At 31.6% G+C, this 25609-nt stretch overlaps 1 protein-coding gene across 1 annotated transcript; it reads left to right on the top strand.

Annotated features, from left to right (window-relative positions):
- On the top strand, positions 1-21405 carry LOC105335297 (uncharacterized). Its single transcript, XM_034477430.2, has 11 exons — positions 1-19; positions 6983-7039; positions 8947-9000; positions 10979-11032; positions 11576-11629; positions 11721-11774; positions 12068-12092; positions 19785-19882; positions 20036-20122; positions 20270-20294; positions 21196-21405. The coding sequence occupies exons 2-11, from the start codon at positions 7007-7009 to the stop codon at positions 21378-21380; spliced, it is 669 nt and encodes a 222-aa protein (XP_034333321.2). The 5' UTR covers positions 1-19; positions 6983-7006; the 3' UTR covers positions 21381-21405.
- The last annotated feature ends 4204 nt before the right edge of the window (positions 21406-25609 follow it).

The following is a 25609-nucleotide window of genomic DNA, read 5'->3' as shown; positions in this document are numbered from 1 at the left end:
GTTTAAAGCTTCCAAAAGTGTAAGTACTGTAGCAAGGTTTTCTGTTTGATTTTTGATGAAATGTTTAAAAGAATTTGAAACCAATTGCTTAATTTCGATGATTAAGATATTGCAACAAGTTGTAAGGGAAACAATCGTTTTCTACGTTAATAAAGTTCAATATGTTTTGTCGTCTAAAATTGTTCATGAAATCTCAGTTGAGATAACGATACGCAATTTGATATGTTGTAAAATTATAGCAAATTCATTCTTTTTACTCAAAAGAAACATAGGTATATTTCCTTTTTCTGACCAGTTTACTTTCTTTTTTCTTTCCTTTTCTCTTATTCTTTTTCTAAAGCTTCGAACATCAATTTACAGTGATTGATCCCTCATTCTACAATTCCTTGCCCTCTCTCTCTCTCTCTCTCTCTCTCTCTCTCTCTCTGAATGTTTATGTTTTGAAGTAAGTTTACATAATGCCGTTGCAATCATTCTATTGAATCATTGGATACAAATGCATGTAACTGCTCAATTTCAAAATAAAAAGAGAAAAGAATCGTTGTTTCCTTGCACATAGCGGTGTCTTCTATTGCCCACATAGAAAATTGTATTAAATATTGGCAGTATTTCAATAAAAGCTTATTTAAACAGAGAGCCAGGGTAGTTGAAGTACATCGTTTTTAAACTTCATCAGTGACTAAAGAAGTTTCAGGTAAGCTTTAATCTGGTTTATAGATAGATAGATAGATAGATAGATAGATATATAGATAGATAGATAGATAGATATATATATAGATAGATAGATAGATAGATAGATAGATAGATAGATAGATAGATAGATAGATAGATAGATAGATATATAGATAGATATATATATATATATATATATAGATATATATATATATATATATAGATATATATATATATATATATATATATATATATATATATATATATATATATATATATATATATATATATATATATATGGAAACGTGTTTTAAATGTAAATGTGAATATTTGTTTTGATTTTGGTTTTCATTGTGTGGTGTTTTTTTTTAATTTGCATTTCTATTTGAATTCTTTACTCTTTCAGCTAAAAATACGAGTTTACAAACTCAACATTATCAAAAAATTATATATTCCTTTAGCTGTAAAATCATATTGTTAAATGATAGGTCATTAAAATAAAACATTTGTTGTTGCAAGTATTAAATGTGTCAAATAAAAGTCAAAAATAGGAATGATGCAAACTAATATTGATAATAGCAAGCAAGCAGGAAGTAAAAAAAACCTTATTTACTTAGTCGATCGTTTTAATTCTTTTTATACAAAACGAAAGTGAAACATAACAAAATAAACAAACACAATTAATCCTTGTGAAATTAAGTAAATCCCAATAAAATACAATTCTGTTTTCTAGAAGAAACCTCAAGTGAACTTAATACATGTTAACTGCAAAACATAATTGCAACCAAACAAAACAAAATCATAGGAAGGAAAATCGAAACCCAATTTAAAACGAAAACAAAATCATGGTTTTTAAAAATGCTGTAGTTATTTTTTGATCTTTGAACAAAGACTCTTATACTTATGTTAATTTCAAATTGTAAACTAAAGATAAGATGCGTATTTTCGCATAGCCTTCAAAATTCAAATAGTCATTAATGATTAATCAATGAAGTTTGATGTATCAACAAACAAATTCTTAACATTAAATGCTATGTTTTATGTTTAATGCGGGTACCCTGCGGGTAAGAGGATAGCAAGCACATTGCAGAAAAATTAGAAAACCAGCAGAATGTGTATTTTTGTTGCAATGACTACGCCTCTAGCCAAGTATTAAAGGAGGCATTTACTAATCAAATTTACATCTATATCTAAATAATTTAACTAATAGTGATTAAAATACGTAAATTATCATTGTCGACCAGGACATTGTATGGCCCCCGTGTATGTTAAGGTTACCAAAGTATATGTAACTACAACTATTAGAATTTCTTGGGTCAATTCTTGGGTCAATTCTTGCAAACTCGTGGAGTTAATGCGTTAAGCGTAGCTTTAATTTTCATCAATTAAGAAAAAATACACGCACTATGAACAAAAAAAAGAAGAAAAAAAAACAACAAGAATACACTCAATGAACCAGAACGATGTAGAGATTATTTCTTATAGCTTGATGTACTTAAATTAGAGCTGACATTTGGTTGTACTCTGACGCTTACAGGTCGTTTAACTCAATGGCATAGATTTTTGGCTTGTCAATTTTGAACTATATGAATTCAAATCGATATGCATTAAAAATAAACGTTCGAACTGTATTTTTTTTTTTTAATTTTTTATTTGTTAATAGATTAAATGATTTAACAGTAATTTCTCTAAAATGTTAATATAAGATATACAGCGAATGAGCAATGGTGGCTTAAATCAATATTAAAGTGATAGGCATTCTTTGTATAATGATTTATGGCGATTTGGTTTTTATACGATACTATTTAAGAATTGTTTAAAATGGGGCAGATATTTGACCATTCCAAATATAGTCCTTTGATTAACTTTATTATACTTCGAGGGTAGCTAAACCATTATATTGATCTAAAAACAGTAATAATTATTTAATTATATGATCAGAGACGAATTTATTTAGACATATCTCATTGATTGTTATCAAGCGACGATTTTTGTTTGAGGCCATAGCCAAACAAACTGAGAAGCGCGATATTTCATTGAACGATCTATTTTTAGTCCAATGTAGAGAAAATTAAATGTTATCAAGGTCATGTGCAGGTGAACATAACTTTCTGGGTTTTTTTTCTAGTTATGAGTTGGATATGAGTTTACAAGAAAACTAGGAATAAATCGCTCATATAATATTATCTTATATCCTATTAATACCTAATATCTAAAAATACAAACACGTGGACACATATGGAAATTTCTTTATCTATATTTAATTTTATCTTTAAACGACGCATTTAAAAAGCTTACAAAAGACATTCCGTTCAATTCTCAATAAATGTTATTTTTTCTAAAACAAATTGCCTTATCCGTTTTTCATTATAATATATCATAAGGTTAACAAAATATAAATATTTCGATGATAAAAATAAGTAAAGCCAACTTAATGTAGTTCAGAAAATTCAATATGTTTTGATGTTTAAAAATATTCATGAAATCTCGGGTGAGATAACGATGCAAAATTTAGTATAATGTTAAATTATATACTTAAACAAATTCATTTTTTACTAAAAAGGACACCTTCGTCTGGTGACAGTGTTAAAATTACTTTCAGTTTATTTTTCCTACTTTTCGTCTATCTTAAAGATGCACTTAAAGTTATTATGTCCAAAAAAGGTGTCTTAGGAAAGGATCTATTCATTGGAGCAAACCTTTGGAAATATCAAGGCTATGAACGCTTTTCGGAAACATATCAATCTTTAAAACATGATTTACCTTCAATCATATTTATTTCTAATAATAAAGAACGTGTATATGGCATTGTTAATCATGTATCTTTTATTAGTAAGCTTCATTTGGTATTCTTATGTCAATGTTATGTCATTAAAGCATACCATGATGCCTACATTAACGGTTGTGTCTTGAACATAACTCAAACGTTTTGACATGGGCAATTAAGACATATCCAAATTTAAGCAACTTACCGATAAACGTATTTACCAATGAGCAACTTCACTTGATCTCTAGATCAATTTTTTTCTTTAAGTTACATAGTAACAGATAAGTTACAGATAAGGAAAGTTATTTATATCATGTTTCGTCTCATTTTATACAGGCATTGTGACTGTTGTGTAAAGCTTGAATCAAACTAGTATTAAAAAAACAACATAGCAATATCAATTATGTTAAGGTATATTTGAATGTTAAAAAAAAAAACAACAACTATATAGTGATTGTCAGACAAGAAAGATAAAAAAAAAAAAGCAAAATTCAGGAAATTTAAGTATTTTTGTCAAAAACTTAGATAATGTTCATATGAAGAAATAACAAACAAAATTATGAAAATACTTTTCTTGAGAAGAAATATGACACGCAGAAAGTCAAATCCTATAAGGAAGTAGTAATAAGAGCCGAAAGTAAATTTTAAGTAGGAAACGAAATGGTGCTTGCTTGCATTTAGTCTTTTCACTTTTTTCCGTATAGGTAATTGTATTAGATCTATCGTTATAAAGTATTGACAGTATTTCAATAATTTGCTTACTTAAACAGGCAAACAGGGAACCTGAAGTACATCGCATTAAAACTTCTAAATGGTACCTTAACTTCATCAATGAAAACACACGTTCATGTTTTTTTGGGTTTTTTTTTTATAGATTTTTGGTAATCAGTGTGTATATAAAGACCGGAAAGCCAAAAAAACCCACCCAAAACAATTAAATTAATTAATAAAATAATATTATTCTATAGATCTTTAATTAAACGCCAGGAATTTATATCCGCGTAAAATCGCGAGAAACACCCTTAACAAAATTTCGCTATCTCGCCAATATTTTTTCAGAGTTGAGAACAATAAGCAAAAAGGTAATTAGTTCCGCGTCCGCGATTTAAGATTTTCATGATTTGATATAAAAAAAACAGCGGGAATTAAGTGTCTGCGTAATATAAGGAATTTACAGTATAAAGGGCAAAATATGTTAGGTTAATAGACCTCATTTTGTATTGGAATACCACTTAAAAAGAACCTAATCTCTTTTTGTTATAGTCAATTTCTTATGTCTTAAAGATTACGATTATTTTATGTCTTTCGGTTTTCAATGTGTTTTTCATTTTATTTTTTGATCATTATTGTTTCAATTGCTACTCTTTGTTCTTAAGAATTTTAAGCATGCAAAATTAACATAATCAAAGGCAATGTATGTTCTTGTTATAAAATCTTGTGGTTAAACTAGTCATAAAATGAGTAAAAGATGCGCGTATTAGATGTGTCGATTTAAGTTAAGAAAACAAATGACTCAAATTAATATTGATAAGGACGTATCAAAAATGTATTTATTCAGCTTTATTTGTAAACTTTATTCGTGTTTTAAGCTAGTCTCGTTCAACCAGACGCTCGGCTGTCTCCGTAAATCTCCGACTAGCAGAGTATGTGTGCCGGTTTGAATTTGTGTGATATACAGTTCTTAATTTTATTGCGGTTATAATTAAGGAACTTACGTCGATTTAGTCTTATACTATAGTCTCGCTTTCCACAGACTCAGAACTTAAATTTGACGAAGCGGTGAATGTTTGTTGACAAGTTTTACACGATAGCTAGATTTTAAATTGAAATACCTTAAAACATTTACTGGTTCTACCCTATCCCATAAGGCTACACTGCAAATAAATCCTTTCCATTTATAACCGTTATTAAACTTTCCAATTGAGATCATTCAGTTTAAACGGCAAAATCATTCGATCACAAATTATTGTTCCCGTCATTGTTTACATGTTAAACAGGAGGTGTGATTTTTTTCAACCAATCAAATTCAATACCAGTATTTTGGTAAGCCTCGTTTTAAGGACACAAACATTTACGTAACGCTTTACCAGCTCCTGCTCGTCGGAGATTTACGGAGACAGCCGAGCGTCTGGTTGAACGAGACTAGTTTTAAGAAAACGAAAAGGAATCGAAAGAGAAAGTAACAAACCAACCCATTCGAAACGAAAACGAAACAAAACCTAATTTATTAACAAAATAAAACGAAACCTAGCAAAATGAAATGTTATTTTCATAGAGTAATAAAAAATGCATTTAATGATTCATTTAATGCGTGGTGCATGTAAACTGCTAGATAAAATTGAAACCAAATGAGAAAAGAGCAGATGAAAGCAAATGAATCCCCAATTCAAATTAAAACCAAACTAAACCATACCAGACCATCACCTTGGTTATCATAACACCTTTAAACAAAAACCTTGGCAGCTACTTGTAAACAAAAGATTAGATGCATATTTTTGCCTAACTTTCAAAATTCAAGTTATGCGTGTTTAATTAACAAGATGTCATTTATAACAAAAAAGTTAGTGAAACATGCTCAAATGTACATCGGTTTTCTATATATTGAAATGCTTTTTAAATATTTCTTGTGGGAATAAATTTAGCATTTATTTGCAGAAAACTCCATAACCCACGTCGGGGATGAGTATTGTTTTCTTGGAAAATGAATGATGCACCCATTTACATTTTACCTTTATGAAATAACCATTAAACGCTTTTATATTCACAATTTTCACTTAATTACATTAATAACTACTGTGGAATCATTAAATTTCGTGGGGGCGAATTTTCGTGGATTGCTTAAATTTTACAGGTTTGTGGGGACGTAAATTCGTGCATTCTCTGAAACCTACGAAGGAACTATAACTTTATTACCCTAATTTATTAATTCATGGAGGATGTTAATTCGTGGATGAGAGGTACCCACGAATTCCACGAATTCCACGAAAATTGAGCCACCACGAAATCTAATGATTCCACAGTATTCACAAAAAGTTTTAAATATTATTTTTCTTTTCATATGGTTTTAGAGTGTTTCAGCGTGTAATTTCATTTGGTTTGTTTGGTTTCGATAAGATTCTGCACTTTCATTAATAGATCCGAGTAATTTTACTTCAGTTTCCTTTTCCTGTTTACAATTACATAGCCACCAATATACCTATTATGCATATCATTACATCATAAAACTACGATAAGAGAAAAGACTATCAAATAAAACCTCACGAAATGGTATTTCAAAATTATGAAATGAGTATGGTTTATTGTCTTAATTGCATTTAAAATTTGTTGCTTTGATTGGTATTTGTAAAATTTAGAGAAATCAAAAACTTTAAGGTGATCCAAATTTAAGAAACCAGCTGAGGGATGTGTTTCTTATATTTCCTGCTAGATTGATATTCTTTTGTCCTAATAGACAAATTACATTTAAGTGACTGTTACATATAAAAAAGAAAAGGTTCCTGCTATATACATTGCTTTTCTTTATATTCGTTTATTTTATTTCAGTGGATAAACGAATCACTAGTTGGTATGGATGAAGAGGCCCACCCCGGAGAACATTGTGTGAGTATACTAGTATGAAGATTAAAGCTTTCAGGTTGAATTACATTCAAAGTATTACAAGGTTGAGGCAGAATTTTTTTTTATCAGAATGCATTAAAGAAGTAATGAATACACTTCGGTATGAAAAATTTTCAAAGAGTTTTGAGGTTCGTTAGGGCAGAGAACGGTCTAATTATTTTACAGACAGAAGTTAAATTACAGACAGCTTAATTTACCTGAGGCAGTCCGATTTCAAAGGATATTAGTACTGTAACCACTTGTTACAACCTTGTATTAAGAAGCTCACTGAATAGAGCTAATATCAGTCTGACACAGATAAAATGTTCCACTGCTGGATCAAAGGAATGACATCACAGCAGTGTTTTAAGTAGAAATAAAAAAGGCTTGGTATATGAAAAGCAATGTCATAAATGATATATTTTTCTTGGTAAAAAGCAATGAAAAAGAGAATCTGCTGTTATATAATGATATAGGTTTAAGTATGTTATACACTTCTTCAACTTTAGATACCGAATATAAAGTATTTCATGTTCACCTCGACTCGTCATAAAAACAACCCAAAGGATATAAAACTGGAATGACTCGGCTTAAGTGTCCTTTTAAAAGCCAAAGTGTTTAAGCGAATAAACTATTGCATTTAATATTTGTTTCTAGATATTTGCGACCCCCCCCCCCCCCCGAAATATAAAACATTGTTGGATAACGGAAGTTTATATAATATGTAATATACAAAAACAGTTACAGTTTCTTCAATTATAATATTTATTTGGGTTAAAATCTATTCATCTATCTATTCAAATGTGTTTCTATTTCTATGTAATGATGCATTTTAGTTTGTCTTTTTTCATTTGGTTTGTTTAGTTTTGATAAGATTCTGTACTTTAATAATAGACCTTAGTATATTTTTCACTTCTCTTTTCCTGTTTACAATTACTTAACAGTACGTGTACATGATTCACATGTTTGCCCTTTTTATGATCTCATAATAAACAAATCATATGATCCACATATGATAAACAAACGTGACGAAGTTGCCTGTATACATTAAATCACTATAACTCTACCATAATAGAATGACCTTTTCAAAATAAAAACATTTAAGACAGGGTTGGAATTTCAGTTTCAAATTGTAAAATAAAAATAGGTTTATGTCCTAACTGCAATAACAATGCGTTGCTTTATCTTGTGTTTGTAAATTTTGAAGACACCATACCCTATTGTAATCGGAATTAAAGCATAAAAAATGATGGATGTGTTTCTTATACTTCCTGCTCAATTGATATACTTTGTCCTAACAATCTCATACACATATGCATATATCTGTATTATTCATTATTAGTCACTTTAACAATTGTAAACAAGTTAATATATATGAATATATTAACGGATGTTATTTTTCCCTTCAAAAGAAGAACTCGTATTTGGAAAACCCGACACATTTTAAAGATTAGGTTGGTTGAGAGATTAGTAAAGCACATTTTTTTCCCAGATAGTAAATTATGTTTACTCTTATCTTTGTCAAATTAAAAAAAAACATAGCACCATAGGTAAATCTTCTGTCATTACATTTGAAAGATGTCAGATACAAAGCAAAAGAATGAAACCATATCAAGTTTTTCATTCTCATTTTTAAAATTCATATGACAGTACATACATGTATATGCAAACGTAACTTAATTTTAAAATGGTTTAATTTTTACTTAAATGGAAAATTCATGCGACTCTATCATTAGCGGTATTGTTAAAATCTATAAAACATGTTATATCTATTTCCCAATCCTTATCTTTTTGTGATGCGTTAAGAAACTGGGTTCTTTTTATTATAGATCAGATATCTCTGCGATCATATGAAAGTATATGCAAACGTTACTTAATTCTGTTTTTGATGATTTTTTTAAATTACTTAGATGAGCAGTATATGGGACTGGATCATCAGCAGAGTTGGATATTCCAGGAAATTGGTTTGTAGATTTAGTTACATGTTATATTTAAATCTACAAGCCGTGTTAAGTGGTATTGAGATTAGTGAATGATTTTTTAAAATTTTAATTAAAATGTCCCTGCGAACATATGGGAATCCAAAAGAAGGGGTTATTGAATTGGTTTGTTGAAATTTCAATTTACAATGCTTAAAATTTTTTATCATTAACTGATTAAACATTTTATTGTTTCTAGAATTTTTAAAACATGTTACACGTATATCTATTTCCGCAAGCCTTATCTTGTTGTAGTGAGTTTAGTTACTGGTTTCTTTTTATTGAGCTATAGATCAGGGGCCCGTTTTACAAAGCATACTAAGTTATATCTCAGGAAAGAACCCTTTCCTAAGTTCATTACTTATCCGGTTCACTATTCAAGTCTTATCTTATGAAATTCCTAAGTTATGTCTTAACTTTAAGACGGGTAAATTGATGTCTTGGGAACAAACTTAACATGGCGACGGTTTATTCTATTTTGAAATGAATTAAATGCACATTAAAGTTAAAAAAAAATATGAGAATACACGAATCATTAGGACTTGTTCACTTTACTTCCAAACTGAAAACGTTAGAACTATCGAAATTAACATGTATTTCTTCAATTAATTTCTTTGGTGTAGACTTTTAATTTTAATTTTTTTTTTTAGATTATCTGGTCGCACACGCAGCATAGCGGATATTGTGATAGCTAGTGCACTGATGATAATGAAATTAGTCATGCCCGAGAATCACTGATATCTTAAGTAGTTTGATAAAAACAGAAATAAATACTAAATTAAAAATCAATTGCAGAATGATTGGATGATTTGTCCAATCTATCCACGAAACAAGCTTTTCTTTTACGAAAGAATTGTTATGTGTTTTCTTTGTGGTGGGGTCAGAGGTTACTTATTTCATTTTTTTTTTGGGGGGGGGGGAACGGTAGGAGTGACCGGGAAGTGGTTTAAGTATGTCGATACTAAATCATCCAAGGGAATGCTGTTTTATTCAGAAATTGTTGCCTTTTACCCTCGTTTCCTCTATAAGCCAATATGCATTTATTTGCGATGTTCCCTTTTGTTAAAAAAGTCTCATTCTTAAATCAACCATAACAATAAAAAACGCGTTACATTAAACCTAGTTTAAAAGTTCCACATCTTTCCATTCTAAATAGTACTTGTCACTGCATGTGATTATTGCATTCCATTTGGAATATACCGTAAGATATAGTAAAGTCATAAAATTTGGATATCTCAACAAGTATTCTTAATTTAGGATTAAGCATATCTGTATATGTTAACACGGACTATTTATAATAGACCAACTATACCCAAAGAAATGCACTCAATCATTTATAAAGAATAACATAAATTCTAGCAGTGACCAATGTTTTTAATTAATTCATGTCGTCAAGAATTATATGTACATGTAGCAAAACACGAGAAAGATTCTACAATCTCTCAAATTCAAAAAATACCGTTTTCAAAGAATATACGGGTTTATTACGTTATTTTTATCTACTCGCGTATGCATGTGAAGGTAAAATATTATACAAAATTTCAGTACATACACATAAGCACTGCACTATTTACATTCTATTTACACATTTTAACTTTTTTTTAATTTGATTCTAGGTGAATAAGGGAATGAGTTGTTCCATTAACTTAGAAAGTTTGCATCCGTGACATACTGAAAAGAATCTACATGATCCATGCTAGTATATGTTAACAAATTTGTTTAAAAGTGGCTTACAGCGTATCTTAAGATTATACAGTCAACTGCGTTATGCTAAGAAAGTTTTGTGAAACAGCTATGGCAAATCTTAGGAACTTCCTAAGTTATAATTAAGGCATTGCTTAAGTTCCATCATAGAAAACATATTTAGGAATTTTTTGTGAAACGGGCCCCAGATATCCCTGTGATCATATGAAAGTATATGCAAACGTTACTTAATTCTGTTTTCTGATGACTCTTTACCTAGGTGAGAAGTATATGGGACTGGATCATCAGCAGAGTTGGATTTCCCAGGAAATTGGTTTGTAGAATTAGTTACATGTTATATTCAAATCTACAAGCCGTGTTAATTAAGTGGTGATAAGATTAGTGAATGATTTTTTTTAAATTTTAGTTTAAATGTCCCTGCGAACATATGGGAATCCAAAAAGATGGTTAATGAATTGGTTTGCTGAAATTTCAAGCCTTGTAAATTTTTTCCTTTATTAGGACATGTTCTGATTTGGGGTCAAAACATATCAACAACTTTCTTATTCAAAGACGAAACCAGATAAATATCCTCTTGCGGCTTATTTGGGTGGTCTATATAAATAGATGAACTTTATTTATAAAATAAACAACAATTTTAGAATTATCAATGCTTAACATGTTTTTTTATCATTAACTGATTGTATCGTTTCTAAAATTTATAAAACATTTTATATCTATTTCCCAATCCTTATATTGTTGTGATGGAATAAGTTACTGGTTTCTTTTTATTATAGATCAGATATCTCTGCGATCATATGAAAGTATATGCAAACGTTACTTAATTCTGTTTTTGATGATTTTTTAAATTACTTAGATGAGCAGTATATGGGACTGGATCATCAGCAGAGTTGGATTTCCCAGGAAATTGGTTTGTAGAATTAGTTACATGTTATATTTAAATCTACAAGCCGTGTTCAGTTGTGATGAAATTAGTGAATGATTTTTTTTTTTAATTTTAGTTAAAATGTCTCTCCAAACATATGGGAATCCAGGAAGAAGAGGGAAATGAATGGGTTTGTTGAAATTTAAAGCCTTGCTTTTTTTCTTTATTAGGACTTTTTTCTGATGTGGTCAATACATATCATCAACTTTCTTATTCAAAGAATTTATATTGGTGTACATAAAACAACTGTGCATTAGCTAATTTAATCAAACGTAACAGCAATCTACTACACGTGGAATCTGGTTCCTTATACATGTACGCTGCTAATATAGTTGCGACCTAGGAGCCAATACAAACATATTTACATTCAGAACATCAGTATAATGTGCATGATAAATTTGTATTTGTTTTTTTGTCTTTCAGAATCAACCCAACGAAACTTGGAAAGGTAAAAATAAAATTGTTTTTATTGTTAAAATCTTATGTATAAGTTCAATCAACGTTGATCTCTTTTTTGTGTGTCGCAAAACGATTAATTGTATGCGGACTTTTTTGGGGGTTTTTTTTTCGCAGAAACTTAGACCATCTAAAGATGAATTTAAAAGGGCTATATATTCATGACGATCTTTTAACTAAATCAATCTCCTTGACGTTTTTAAAGTTAAACTATTATTATTTTGTCTCTATGTAAAGACAGTTAACGGCTAGAAGTATCTTATCCCAAATTTTGAGGAAGATCTAACGGCCATTTTGTTCTTTAAACCTCCATAACAACCACAAATGTTTTATTATACCCGCACTTTCTAAAGAAAGTATGGGCACATTGTTGTTACCCTCTTTCGTCCGTCCGTCCGTCCGTCTGTCACGTTTTACTTTCTCAAACTGCTCTTACATCTTATAAACCAGCAAACTGAACTCTTGGAGTTTGGTTAGGGTTGTTAAGTTTTTTAGCTCACCTGAGCTGAAAGCTCAAGTGAGCTATTCTGATCACATTTTGTCCGTCGTCCGTCTGTCCGTCTGTCCGTCTGTCCGTCTGTCCGTCTGTAAACTTTTTACATTTTGAACTTCTTCTCTAAAACTGCTTATCCAATTTCAACCAAATTTGGCACAAAGCATCCTTAAGGGAGGGCGAATATAAATTGCAAAAATTAAAGTCCGATCTGTATTCAAAGCAGAGAAAACCTTGAAACTGTAGAAAAAGGGGGGTGCATTTTTAAAAATCTTCTTCTCAAGAACTACCGAAGCAAATTCAACGTAGTTTAGCATAAATTATCCTTATGGGAAGGAAAATATAAATTGCAAAAATTAAGGGGTAATTTTGTTTCAAATCGAAGTTATTACGAAAATAATAATAAAGGAAAGGCGTATTTCAATCGGGCTCGGCATCCGGTAAAATGGGTAGGCAAGACTTGGCCTGGGCAAAACAAAAGATTGGCAGTAATTAATCTGCCAATCTCATTAAAATTTCAGGATATTTGATGGACTAGTATATTTGTATTCGCTGTAGATATTGCTACAAAATAATGCGTATTTGGAATTGACGATTGCCGATCTGCCCTGGCATTTATTTTGCCACGGCCCGGGTTTGCATACCCATTTTACCAAGACTCGTATTCCATACTTCTAAAACGAGGTTCTTTGTTTAAAACAGCCATGACATTATACGAAAAAGGGTCGATCTGACTATGATGAATTTGCTTGTTGTGCAACAGTTCGCGTATGAAGGGAAGTTTTGAAACATGAAAAATATATTGGTGCCGATTTTGTGAAGTAAATTGAGGCTAAATATTTCAATGCGTTGACAGTTTTCACACATGATGTTGGTGTTAGCTTGTTCTGATTTTTGTTTCGTTTTCATTATTTATGCTTTGTAACCTGGAAACTATCGTCTGTGTTTCGTGATTTTTCGTATCAAATCAATCAGAGACTTCGGTAAATCAAACAGTTACGTTAACTGTTTACCTGCGCATATTAAGCAAAGTCTGATGTAGGGGTACTGAAATACAATTCATTCTATCGGTAATTCGGCATTATCTTTTGCGTAATGGTAGATTAATGCAATAGGTTTTGTTGAGATGCTCGGCATTTTCTCTAGTTTATTCAGTTTAAATAGAGTTTGATATCGCTTACGGAAATATGTAGGTATATCCATGTATATATATATATGATTCATTTCGAAAAAACAAAATGTTTTCTTTATTTGTTATACATGTAGTGCATGTTGTTTACAATTTCTATTTACTAACCATATTTGAGTGTTAAGCTTCGAATTATAAGCAAGATACAGAGATTTGCTCACAATTCTATGTTTGTACACAGATCTTAAAAGCTAAAGATTAAAAAAGTATAAAAAATTGTCAATATTTATTACGAAAATTTTCAAAATCTGTTCTTCCAGAAACCCACTTATTGAATTGTAAACTTAACCTTTTTAGCTCACCTGAGGATGGGACCACAATGGGGGGTCGAAGTTTAACATGAATATATAGAGTAACTCTTAAGAAATCTTCTTCTCAGAAACTAATCGGCCAGGAAAGCTGAAACTTGTGTGGAAGCATCTTCAGGTAGTGTAGATTCAAAGATGTGAAAATCATGACCCCTGGGGGTAGGGTGGGGCCACAATGGAGGGTCGAAGTTTAACATATGAATATAAAAAGTAAATCTTTAAAAATCTTCTTCTCAGAAACTAATCGGCCAGGAAAGCTGACACTTGTGTGGATGCATCCTTAGGTAGTGAAGATTCAAATTTGTGAAAATCATGACCCCCGAGGGTAGGGAGGGGCCACAATAGGGGATCGACGTTTTACATAGGAATATATACAGTAAATCTTTAAAAATCTTCTTCTCAGAAAATAATCAGACAGGAAAGCTGACACTTGTGTGGATGCATCCTCAGGTAGTGTAAATTTTAAAGTTGTGAAAATCATGACCCCCCGGGAGCACGGTGGGGCCACAATGGGGGATCGAAGTTTAACATAGGAATATATACAGTAAATCTTTAAAAATCTTCTTCTCAGAAACTAACTCGCCGGCAAAGCTGGAACTTGTGTGGAAGCATCCTCAGGTAGTGTAGATTCAAAGTTGTGAAAATTATGACCCCTGGGGGTAGGTTGGGGCCACAATGGGGGATCGAAGTTTAACATATGATTATATACAGTAAATCTTCTTCTCAGAAACTAATTAGCCAGGAAAGCTAAGCCTTGTGTGGAAGCATACTTAGGTAGTGTAGATTCAAATTTGTGAAAATCATGACCCCTGGGGGTAGGTTTGGGCCACAATGGGAGGTCGATGTTTTACATAGGAATAAACAGAGTTATTCTTTAAAAATCTTCTTCTCAGAAACTAATCAGCCAGGAAAACTGAAACTTGTTTGAAAGCATCCTCAGGTAGTATGGATTCAAAGTTGTGAAAATAATGATCCCCAGGGGTAGGGTGGGGCCACAATGGGGGGGGGGGGGGTCAAAGTTTAACAAAGGAATATATAGGGTAAATCTTTAAAAATCTTCTCAGAAACTAATCAGCCAGATGATTCTTTATAATTGTTAAGACTTTGGCCCCAGGACAATTCTTTGGCCTCACGAGAAGGTTCAGAGTTTGATGTACGTTTATATCCCATATATAAACTATTGTTAGGGATCTTTTTTAGATCTGCAATACTCAACATATGATATGACTATAAAATCATCCTGTTAGAAAAGGGACTAATGATTATAAACATAAGAATATCCAGGGGAAAATGGATTTTATTTATACAGGATTTACATGAATTATTGTACATTGTCCAGATAGTTTGTATTATGACTCCATTGAGCTGATTTTATCATACCTCTTGTTCCTCAGGTGAGCGATGTGGCCCATGGGCCTCTTGTTTGTTAAAAGGTTTCAACAATACTTTGGGATCAATTAATTGGTAAAAAAATGACGTTTTTTCCCAACGAACCTTTTTCCTCGAACTCTCCTACATTTTCAACAAAAGACAAATCATCTCTTGCTCAATAAGGTTTCGCTAATTTCAATTTTGTCTTGGGGGTCTTTGGTAGCTGAAAAATGACGGGTTTTTTTTTGTTTTTGTTTTTTTTTATGCAAAAAATCTAGTTTCAAAAACGTCAACATTTTTTGGCAGTAGCCAAATGATCTTCTAGAATATGATTAAGGGTATCATTTTGAAATGTGATCAGGTTTCAGACTTTTTTTTATCACGGTGATTGATGGTCAACAAAAAATAATGTTTATTTGCGAAAAAGTATGGTCCACAGAACTCCTCTTACATCTTTTGGAGTAGTTACGTCATCTCTTGGGATTAAATAGGAGCTGTCCTATAGATGTGCAATAATGTTTTGAAAATTTAAATTTCATCCAGGGAGTAAACTAATGGCAAAAAATTGACGTTTATAGCTAAAAAAAAACCTACATCTTACATGTAGCAAATTTTAAATAATTTCTTGGTTGCTCTTTTTCTTCCAATGTTCATTAACATTTTGGAAATTGCTAAATTTAATTTTTAAGATAAACAAAATTTATATGCAGGTGTATTCGCCTATTTGGGGCAATTGTAAAGTCTCCTAAACAAAGCAGGATTATCATTAGGCTGGGAATGACCCACATTGTTCAAACACTACTGGCGTGCGACCAGTTCTGGCCAAGTAACCTTTCTCGCCAGTGCATTCTCACGTCATTTTTCGTATATTATTTTATGTGTTGATAAAATGAAGTAACAAAGCACTGGCGAGAAATGGTATTCAGCGAGAAATGGTCACACGCCAGTACATATGAATGAGATGAAATACTTTATAATTCCCAGTTCTAGAATATAAGGGTGTCTCCAAGGGGGCTTTACCTATATACTATTTGATGCACAATGACACAATTCAAAGAGTAAGAATAAATACGGTTAAGGGATGGAGATCTCCAAAAGTATTAAATTATATGGTGTATTATCATTTCCTATTTCAGAACGGGTGGTGGTGGTTGAAAGACAACACCTGGGGGTCATGTACTTCACACCATTTGATTCATCATATTGACATTAAAAGATAGTTAGGATTTTCCTGTTTCATGGGGTCAGAACAATCCCATATGGTCATGAAGGACCCTTCCATTCTATTATATCTCATATAAACATGATAAGTCTCTACACTTACTTACATGTAATACAAAAATTTAATACAAAATTGCCACAGGGTCAATATGGGGTCAACTCAATAGTGTAAGTCTAACAAATGAAAAAAAAATAACTTTTGCAATTAAAATGACAGAAACTGTACAAATGCGATAGGATATTAACAATGATAAGCTTATTTAAAATCAAAAGATGATGTTTAAGTATGCTGGCAAAGGGAAATCACTTATTTAAAATGTGAACGTAATAGTTATGAACATACCGGTTTCTCATAACATTGTGCTACTATACATGTATTCTGCTTACCTATATAATTGTTGAACACCATAATGATAATCCAGTTTGATCACAATATGAATCCCTTTAGCTGATCATCACAAAAGAAATTTTTATGCATGTTAACTAATCCTTTTCTGCATATGGAAAACACATACCGGTATGTACACCTAGTGAAACGCATCTTACCAAAGGGCTGGGTAAAACTAATACCCGCTAATGCGACCTGCAGACCTGTGTTGTGTACGTTACTTCAGACAATTTGTTAACATCAGTTATTTGTAACATGCATGTATTTTTATGACCTATTCTCCAAATCCCCTTGCACTATTTTATCCGGTAAATAACTATTTATAGCACCCATTTCAGCTTTAAGGTGGTAAAAGACACCTGCAAATTGTGATGTATACTCCCTATTGAAATAAACAATGAAGTATAAATATAATATTTTCCCCAAAAATTATGTTACCCAACAGTGAAGCGCAATGGGTTAGAGTGTTTATTTGTCTGTGAGAGCATTGGGACCCGAGGTGTATTTTTGGTAATTTTACTACATTATGTATTGATATAAATAAATTTTCATTGGAGGAGGGGGTCTGGACCCCTTACTTTCACACATCTAAATCTGTGCGCATGATGATGTACATGAAGGCACACAGATGCAAATCTAAAACAGGCAACCGCTGAGGGGAGGGGGCATAATTTAATTTTGTTTGTCATAATCATATAGACCATTGTACATTTTATGGCATGAAATGTTAAGATTATTGTTTAACTGAAACAAATTCACATGCAAACAATTCAACCCCCAATTGTACATAAAGTGCCACTTACGTGTATTTTCAAATGGTAAGGGATCTCATCCTTTCTGAAAATTATAGTTTTTAAATATATTACCGGAACTTGCATGTGGCATTCATTTTTACATAAACTGGTACAATCAGTGTTATTTAGGGGGGCAAAATCTTGGTGCGGGTATTACTGTCTAATGACAGCATCTAGTTATCTGTGTGACAATCGTGCAAAAATGTTGTCATGTTAATTAATAATTGTAACTGACTATGCAAACTACTTTACTGGAAATAGACATTGATGGTAACGTATCAACTATCGATAAGTCTAATGATAAACGTGATGACTTCAAATTTTCAATAGTAAACTTTACTTACTTATGTAGCAATATACCTTCATCACATGCATATAGTGTTTTTGTAGAGATGTCAAGAGACCCCTTTTGTATTTTTACTGATTTTTGAATCTTCAGAATAAGTCTGAAACTCTGCAGTTCTAAAGCTTTAAGTGATTGAAAAAGGCATTGTTTTGTTCTTGTACATTGTATTCATAACTTTTACCTCTGTATATTTTGACAACAGTTTTGATCAGTTTTAGTTAATAACGCCAGTTCAAGAAAGGTTAATACATGTGTTTTGATTCTCTTAATTTACTGTTATCAACATCTTAATTACAATGAAAAAGATCGTTGTAGATATTAGACAATTACTTATAAAGTTTGAAAGCAGGTTATGGTTGTAGTAGAGTGTCTATTTCCGAAATTTGTTAGGTGTTTTAATGCCTATTTAATTGTGTCAGGTTAAAGAACGAGTGCATTTATGGGCCCCGGTAAAAAGAAAAAAAAAAGATTCAAGTTAACCGTAATTTTTTATCGTACATTATCTATTACTATTTAAATCATAAGAATCAACAAGTTTTAGCGCTGAATTTAATGTACATGTATACAATCTTGATTTTGTATAGTAAATCGAGGACGGACATTCATTTCAAAGCTTTTACACCTTAATACAGGATCTAATATTGTACAACATTGTTCATATATCTTGTATATGACTCCAGAAAGCTGATTCTAGTATGCCTATTGTTGCTCAGGTGAGCGATATGGCCCATGGGCTTCTTGATTTTTGCGATAAGATTTTTGTATTAAAAACAGATCAATAACTTTGATGTATTTATTGAACTTATATTCAAACAAACATTTTTTTTCTAATTAGTTTTGTAATCACATAATAACCGAGTGAAATTATCGGTAATCGGCCGATTCATTCAGCGATAAATGTAAACACGATCTGGAAAACATAACTTCTTTATGAATGAATTAAAAGATTGCATTTGTACTTCAACCGTTTGAAGCTTTTTTCAAAACATAAATTCATACGCATTTATAGTAAGCTAACATTTATTGATTTTATCTGGTCAGTTTAATATCGGACAGAAATATATGTCCCTGTTATCGGGCGTCGAAGAAGTTATATGAAACTTGAAAAGTACACACGAACAATGACTGTTTCATGTTTACATGTTTATCTATTAATTAACGAATATTCTATGAATCCAATTAATGATTAACATTTTGTAGACTTTATATTAATTAAAAAAAATATTTATGAAGTAATCATGTGTTGCATCGATTTCTCACAGTAACTCCATAAATACGTACGCAATGACAAACATGTAGCGCCGACAAGTGCATCAATGTTAAGCACCGTTTTGTTAATATAATACACCAATGCCCATTCTTAATGTTTTAACTTGTAAAACGAATCAAATCAACATTGTAAATACTTTGTTAAGTTAACTTACGTTTTGCAAAATCACTCTTAAAATTATGCTCGAATCTTATTGGCTACATGATGCAGGATAAGATAGTATAGGATAGAACTTAACTTTTATATTTCTGTTATGGATCGTGCATCGTGCATCCTATCCTATGCTATCTTTGTCAACTTTCAGGATGGCAGCACTGTACAGCTGAGGGCTTACAAAACTTTGGCACCCTGCCAAAAAATCCTTATTTGGAATACGAGTATGAAGGATTTATCAACTTGAAAGTGAGTATTTATTTTCTTTATTTTAATATATACTTCTATTCGAAGTTTTTGGAAACGCTAAAGAGTTCTCTTTTCTTTGATATATTTAAAGTATACAATTATAAGAAAGGATTTGAAGTATAAATGTTCTCATTGAATTTATCAAATTCACAGGGCAAACAGAAAATCAATTCTGAAAAATATTCGCAACTAGCCAAGTATGCGCAAACAGCAGATCATTCTTCGCAAAGTAAACCAGGCGTAAGTATTTACCGACACTATTATAATCTGTTAAATATACCGAGGTTTTTATTCTTATATCAAATATTTAATGTGTGAGAAAGAAATATTTTAAAAAAGAAAATATTTTTTAACGCTGTCTATAGAATCTTTTTGTATTTTTTTTAGGAAAAAGATGAATATGTTGCAAAAGGTAATTATATTTAGCTTGTTGTATTTTACTTTTGATTTTATAGTTCTTATCATTGTATAGATTTCAAAACTTAAATACCACTGTCGGTAAGAAAAAGTTTTACAGACCAATTATGTGGTATGAAAACAAACTTACAAAGTTATTACCGAATATTAATCAAAATTACCAGATTCTGGAATGAAGATCCCGCAGGGTGTATCACCCTTTTTTGATAAATATATGCATAGTAAATCACATTCATTGAAAAGACTGTTCAGACTGTTTTCAGCTGGCGATAATTTTAAGCAATTCCTTAAAATAGGCAATTCCTTAAAATAGGCAATTCCTTAAAAAAGACCGACGTCTAAATCACATCCTTTCAGCTTACTGCAAAAAATAACTGAGATGATTGGATTTAGTAGCAGGTTACTCAAAGCGCCGGCAAGCACTTCAAACTATACAAACTATACTTGTATAAATTCGGACTGACAGCACATTGTTCTTATGAAATAAATTGAACCAAAAATGAATTTCAAGAACATCATGTTCTCAGATAATATAATGCAGAAAATGGGTGTAAGATGTTTCAAGATTTTAATTAACGAATGGATAAAACATATCATAGTTCCCCATTGGAAATCCAAAAACAAATTCTCTATCGAAATATATAAATATTGCAAAAACTAAAATTGAAAATCGTATGGACAGTAAGTTGATAATGTATTTGTATAGATACTGGACCGTTAAGTACGTTTTAAGTACGCCTTCTTTTTTCATTGCATGTCCACTAAAATCTGCTTGTGTCATTTCAAGAGAATACATTGTACATATTATCAGTTATAAGTTGAATACAAAGTTATTGCCTTTTAGATTTATTTTTTCCACACTCCTGACCTTAGTTTAAGTCGTCTTGTCTTTATAGAAAACAAGCGTATGAAACCTGAACCATCCATTACATGTATTTGGTGCGAAGATAAAAGGGTTGTCCTTGCTTTCAAACCATGCCTCCATCTTGTCTGTTGTGAAGATTGCGCCCCGGCCATGAAGCATTGTCCTGTCTGTAAGAAGTACATCAAGGATATGTTCCCAGCGTACCTTGTTAACTAAACAGATAAATTGAAATAGAAAAGAATACAGAGTTGTTGTTTTTTTCAATATATGGTACATCCTAAATAGGTATTTTTATAAGCTGCCGAATTAAGAACATATCCGTCAACCCTTTAAACAAGAAACAAGAAACCAAAACAAAATTTTAGATTTTTGCAAATACATATATCTGTGTAAGATTTTTTCAAGTCTAGAAAAAACGCAAAAGGTGATCAAATTGTCCAGTCATTCGCTATCGAGTCTACAATTTGGGTCAAAACAATTACCTACAGGATTTTGTGTAAAGATTCTCCTGTTAATAATTTATGTTTAAAATGGATGACTTTAGCTCCGAAAAAATATGACAATAGATTTAAGAATTCAGTTGTATTATGAGGCACTTAATTTTAAATTTGATTTTAATTTCAGTCCAGGTTTTTTATTAAAATTGATTCAAATATCGTATAGTAATGTTTCATCGGTATATTGTAGATGAAAAATAATTTAAATTAGTATGATTTCATTTTCAACTATGATTGAATAATAGATGATTAAACGGTATCTTATCGACCTGTTGGCTTTATCAGCAATTTTGAAAATGATCAGATGTATGCGATATAATTGGGATTTAATAAACACATATGCTACACTACGGTCAACGCGGTTTGCGTATTTACCGTGGTACCTTAACCTGTGAAATTGATCGCGGTTAAGCACAAGTAACTCTGGTAAAAACCGCACATCCTAGTGGTACAGCTTCTCCCCTTGTCCACACCGTCGAAGAAACGTGATACTAGTCCAGGTGAAAACTGTTGTTGTTTTTAACGCGAGTTACTTCCCAAAATTTCTTTTCACAACGGGAAAGCTTCCATCATTGGTGTTTATAGGATAAATTATCCTCTATAAGGCTTTTATAGGATTTAAAATCCTATGAATAAGCATGTTGGAATATTTCATCCAAGAGGATAAAAATCATGTAAATATCATCTTGATAGATTGTATGTTAGGGATAACTAAACACTTATGATTCAATTAACTGATCAAATTGTTTAGTAAAAGTAATATTCAAACAATGAATGTATTGATCTATTAAATGATGTCAATATATCCATCTTATGAATTACTAACAATCGATCACATTCAAATAAATTCTTCTAACTCACCCTTATAGTAAAGCAACTCTCAATTTATCCAATATATCGTTTGGTAATTTGTCAAAAACATAAATATATGTACCATCAGTAACATATTCTTCTTGACATGATTTAGTATTGAGCTTATAGCAATAAAGTTTAACATATTCTGAGAAAATATATACCAAAAATTACCAATTCTGTTGAATATTAATGAAATTATTTCCGTTTATGTAAAACTGAGCTGACAAAGAGTTTTGTTTTAATTATTGGCCTCACACAGTTTTCAATTAAAAGGAAAGAATAAGAAGTTCAAAGGAAGAAATCTCATGGAGTGGCAAGAATACTTATTGCAAGAGAGCCAAAATTCTTAGCAAAATACTGGTAATGGTACTTGAATATCTTGATAATTTCAAACTTTTAAAGTGGTTTACAGACATATATCGTAATTTCCCCAAACATCAGATTGTCTTGGGCTATCGATAACAGCATTCTTTGACAATATGATCCTAAAAGTAGGATTATGAGGCATAAAGTCAGACAGACAAGTAAAAGATGAGCACAGAACAGGAAAGCACATACCAGTGGGAAATGAGTGACTGATCAAATGACAGGCACATTTTAATTTCAACTTAAACACTTCAAAATTTACAAAAATAATGATTGATATAAGTTCAATCTGACATATTAATAATAACAAATAGATGTTACTTCTATAATCTTTAGCTTTCAATAAATCCCTTGAAAAAGGCCGCCTTTCTTATAAATATTGATGATTTTTTTGAAAATGCATGCACCATTAATATGAAGTTGAGAAAGATATGGGATTTTATCTCAAGGTACATGGTACATAAATTTATGTAACCTCTTTCTTCTCTAACTTTTACTTCCTAAGCAGAATTTATTCAAAAACTTGAACATGAAAAATCACTCGCTGTGGCCTTCAACTCAACATTCGGGTATATCGACGACGTATTATCAATTAACAATTGTTATTTCCAATTACGTCGACTTGATACATCCAACTGAACTTGAAATAAAAGATACCACAGGGTCTGTGTCATCTGTTTCATATTTGGATATTTTACTGGAAATAGACATTGATGGTAACCTAACAACAAAACTTTATGATAAACGCGATTACTTCAGTTTTTCTATAGTTGATTTTCCTTACTTATGTAGCAATATACCTTTATCACCTGCACATGGTGTTTTTATCTCTCAGTTAATTCGATACGCAAGGGAATGCTCTTCGTATGAACAGATTCTAGGGCAAGGCAAGCTACTGACAAACAAGTTGATTAAACAGGACTAACAACAGTCTCGTTTGAAGTCATCTTTTAATACGTTCTATGGTCGATACAACGACCATATCAGCAAATACAATCTCCCACTGGGTCGCATGCTGACTGACGTTTTTCATACTAATTGTTATACCATAATTAATCACCTAATTGTCTACGGACTTTTCCGTTTCTTCCCAATTACAACAAAGAGCACACAGCGGGTGTGACCGGTCAGCAGAGGATGCTCACTTATCCTAGGCACCGTATCCTACCTCTATCTATTTGGAGGTCCGTGTTGCTCTGCTTTTAATTTGTATTTCGTTTTAATGGATTTTTGAGATAGTTGAGATAGCTTGAACGAATTAGTTTATGTGGTTGATGGCGCTAGATTGAGAAATCGGAAGTTTAGAAAGACAGTGTTAGTTGAAATTAGCTTTTCGTCACTGTAGGATAAAAAATATAAATATGTGTTTTTGCGTGGAAGTAAAACTTACACAGAAAGATAGTTGGAACTCAATGCACATGCTCTGCTGAATGAATTGCATCATGGAAAAAAATTCGCATCACGTCAAAGACGGGTTGTAAAGAAAACACCAGAGAGACCACAGTCCGATCACCACGACAACAGTGATGGATAGGACTCGAGCAGGTTCATAGAACATTCACTATCCTTTTGTCATTCGAATGTGGATAGATGGACTATAAGCAATTACGATCTTAGCTGGGAGTTGATCAGATATATGCGGGAAGAAATTGTAAATGTTTGCAAGACGCATTTGTCAGGAGTTATGGAATTAACCTAAAACACATACACAAAGACGCTCCCAAAGCGTTTTGGGGGGTGTGGGTGTTCTTATCACAACTGACATAATGAAGAAGTATAATGTGAAAGTTATGGTAAATGCATTGATGGTATATTGGGAATTCAGTTTAAAGACAAATTCACAGATTTTAAATTTCTATTGCATTTGTTTGTTATCTCCCACCAGAAATTTCACCATGGGGGAGAGAAACACTTATATTTGTTTTGCACTTATTTTTTTGACAAATTTTTCTCAATAGAAAACAGATGCAATATTCTTGCTAGGTGATTTCAATTCTCGTCTAGGCTCTCAGAGAGTTTTTTGTGTAGATGACAACGTCAGAGCAAGGGACATTACTCACCAAACACAAAATCTCCATGGACAATCATTTGCTGAATTTTTGTTGGACTCTAAATTATGTGTGTAGAATGGGCGATGTGGAGAAGACTCAAACAAATTCACTTCCGTTTCAGTGAAAGGAAAGAACGTTTATGTTCCACATGATCAGCTGGGAAATTGTTATAACTTCAGAATAAAACCCTGCAGTGATGAGATAAAACTAGGGAAATTGCAAAACTTTCTTGGATCCAAATGTGTAGTTCCAGACCATGATATCTTGATGTTTGACTACAAATGCAAAATTGAATACCCGGTGGAGAATTAGGAAACTCATATAGATACAAAGAAAAACTCTCATATACCCCCTCGAAAAAAGTTAAAGATTAAGCAAATACCGACAAAATTTGTGTGTTCTGATACCTTAAAAGAAGCTTTGCGTGAATTTAAGACAAAGCGAATTATGCAGGGGAAAACAAACTGAAATTTTCCTAACACTGAAATTGATGCAATTTATGACAAACTTTGCAATGTATTAATTACTGTAATGGAAAAAGCTATACCTTTTTTTCATGAAGCCAAAAATACTCAAAAACTTATTGAATACATAAAACCCTACTGAAATCAAGAACTCTCAGACCTATGGAAGAAGTTGTACAAAACCGAAAAAAAACATTTTCGTAAAGTTTAAT

This window comes from Magallana gigas, chromosome 9 (genome assembly GCF_963853765.1).
Source record: "Magallana gigas chromosome 9, xbMagGiga1.1, whole genome shotgun sequence".
In the NCBI taxonomy this organism is placed as follows: Eukaryota; Metazoa; Mollusca; class Bivalvia; order Ostreida; family Ostreidae; genus Magallana; species Magallana gigas.
Note: the sequence above shows the minus strand (reverse complement) of the source record. Positions and strands in the feature narration are given on the sequence as shown.

What these genes read in the sequence shown, in the direction of transcription:
- LOC105335297 (XM_034477430.2), top strand. Translation starts at nt 7,007, where the DNA reads ATGGATGAAGAGGCCCACCCCGGAGAACATTGT. An exon ending in TTGGATATTCCAGGAAATTG is followed by an intron (nt 9,001 to 10,978) that starts GTTTGTAGATTT and finishes CTCTTTACCTAG; the next exon opens with GTGAGAAGTATATGGGACTG. An exon ending in TTGGATTTCCCAGGAAATTG is followed by an intron (nt 11,630 to 11,720) that starts GTTTGTAGAATT and finishes TTTTAATTTTAG; the next exon opens with TTAAAATGTCTCTCCAAACA.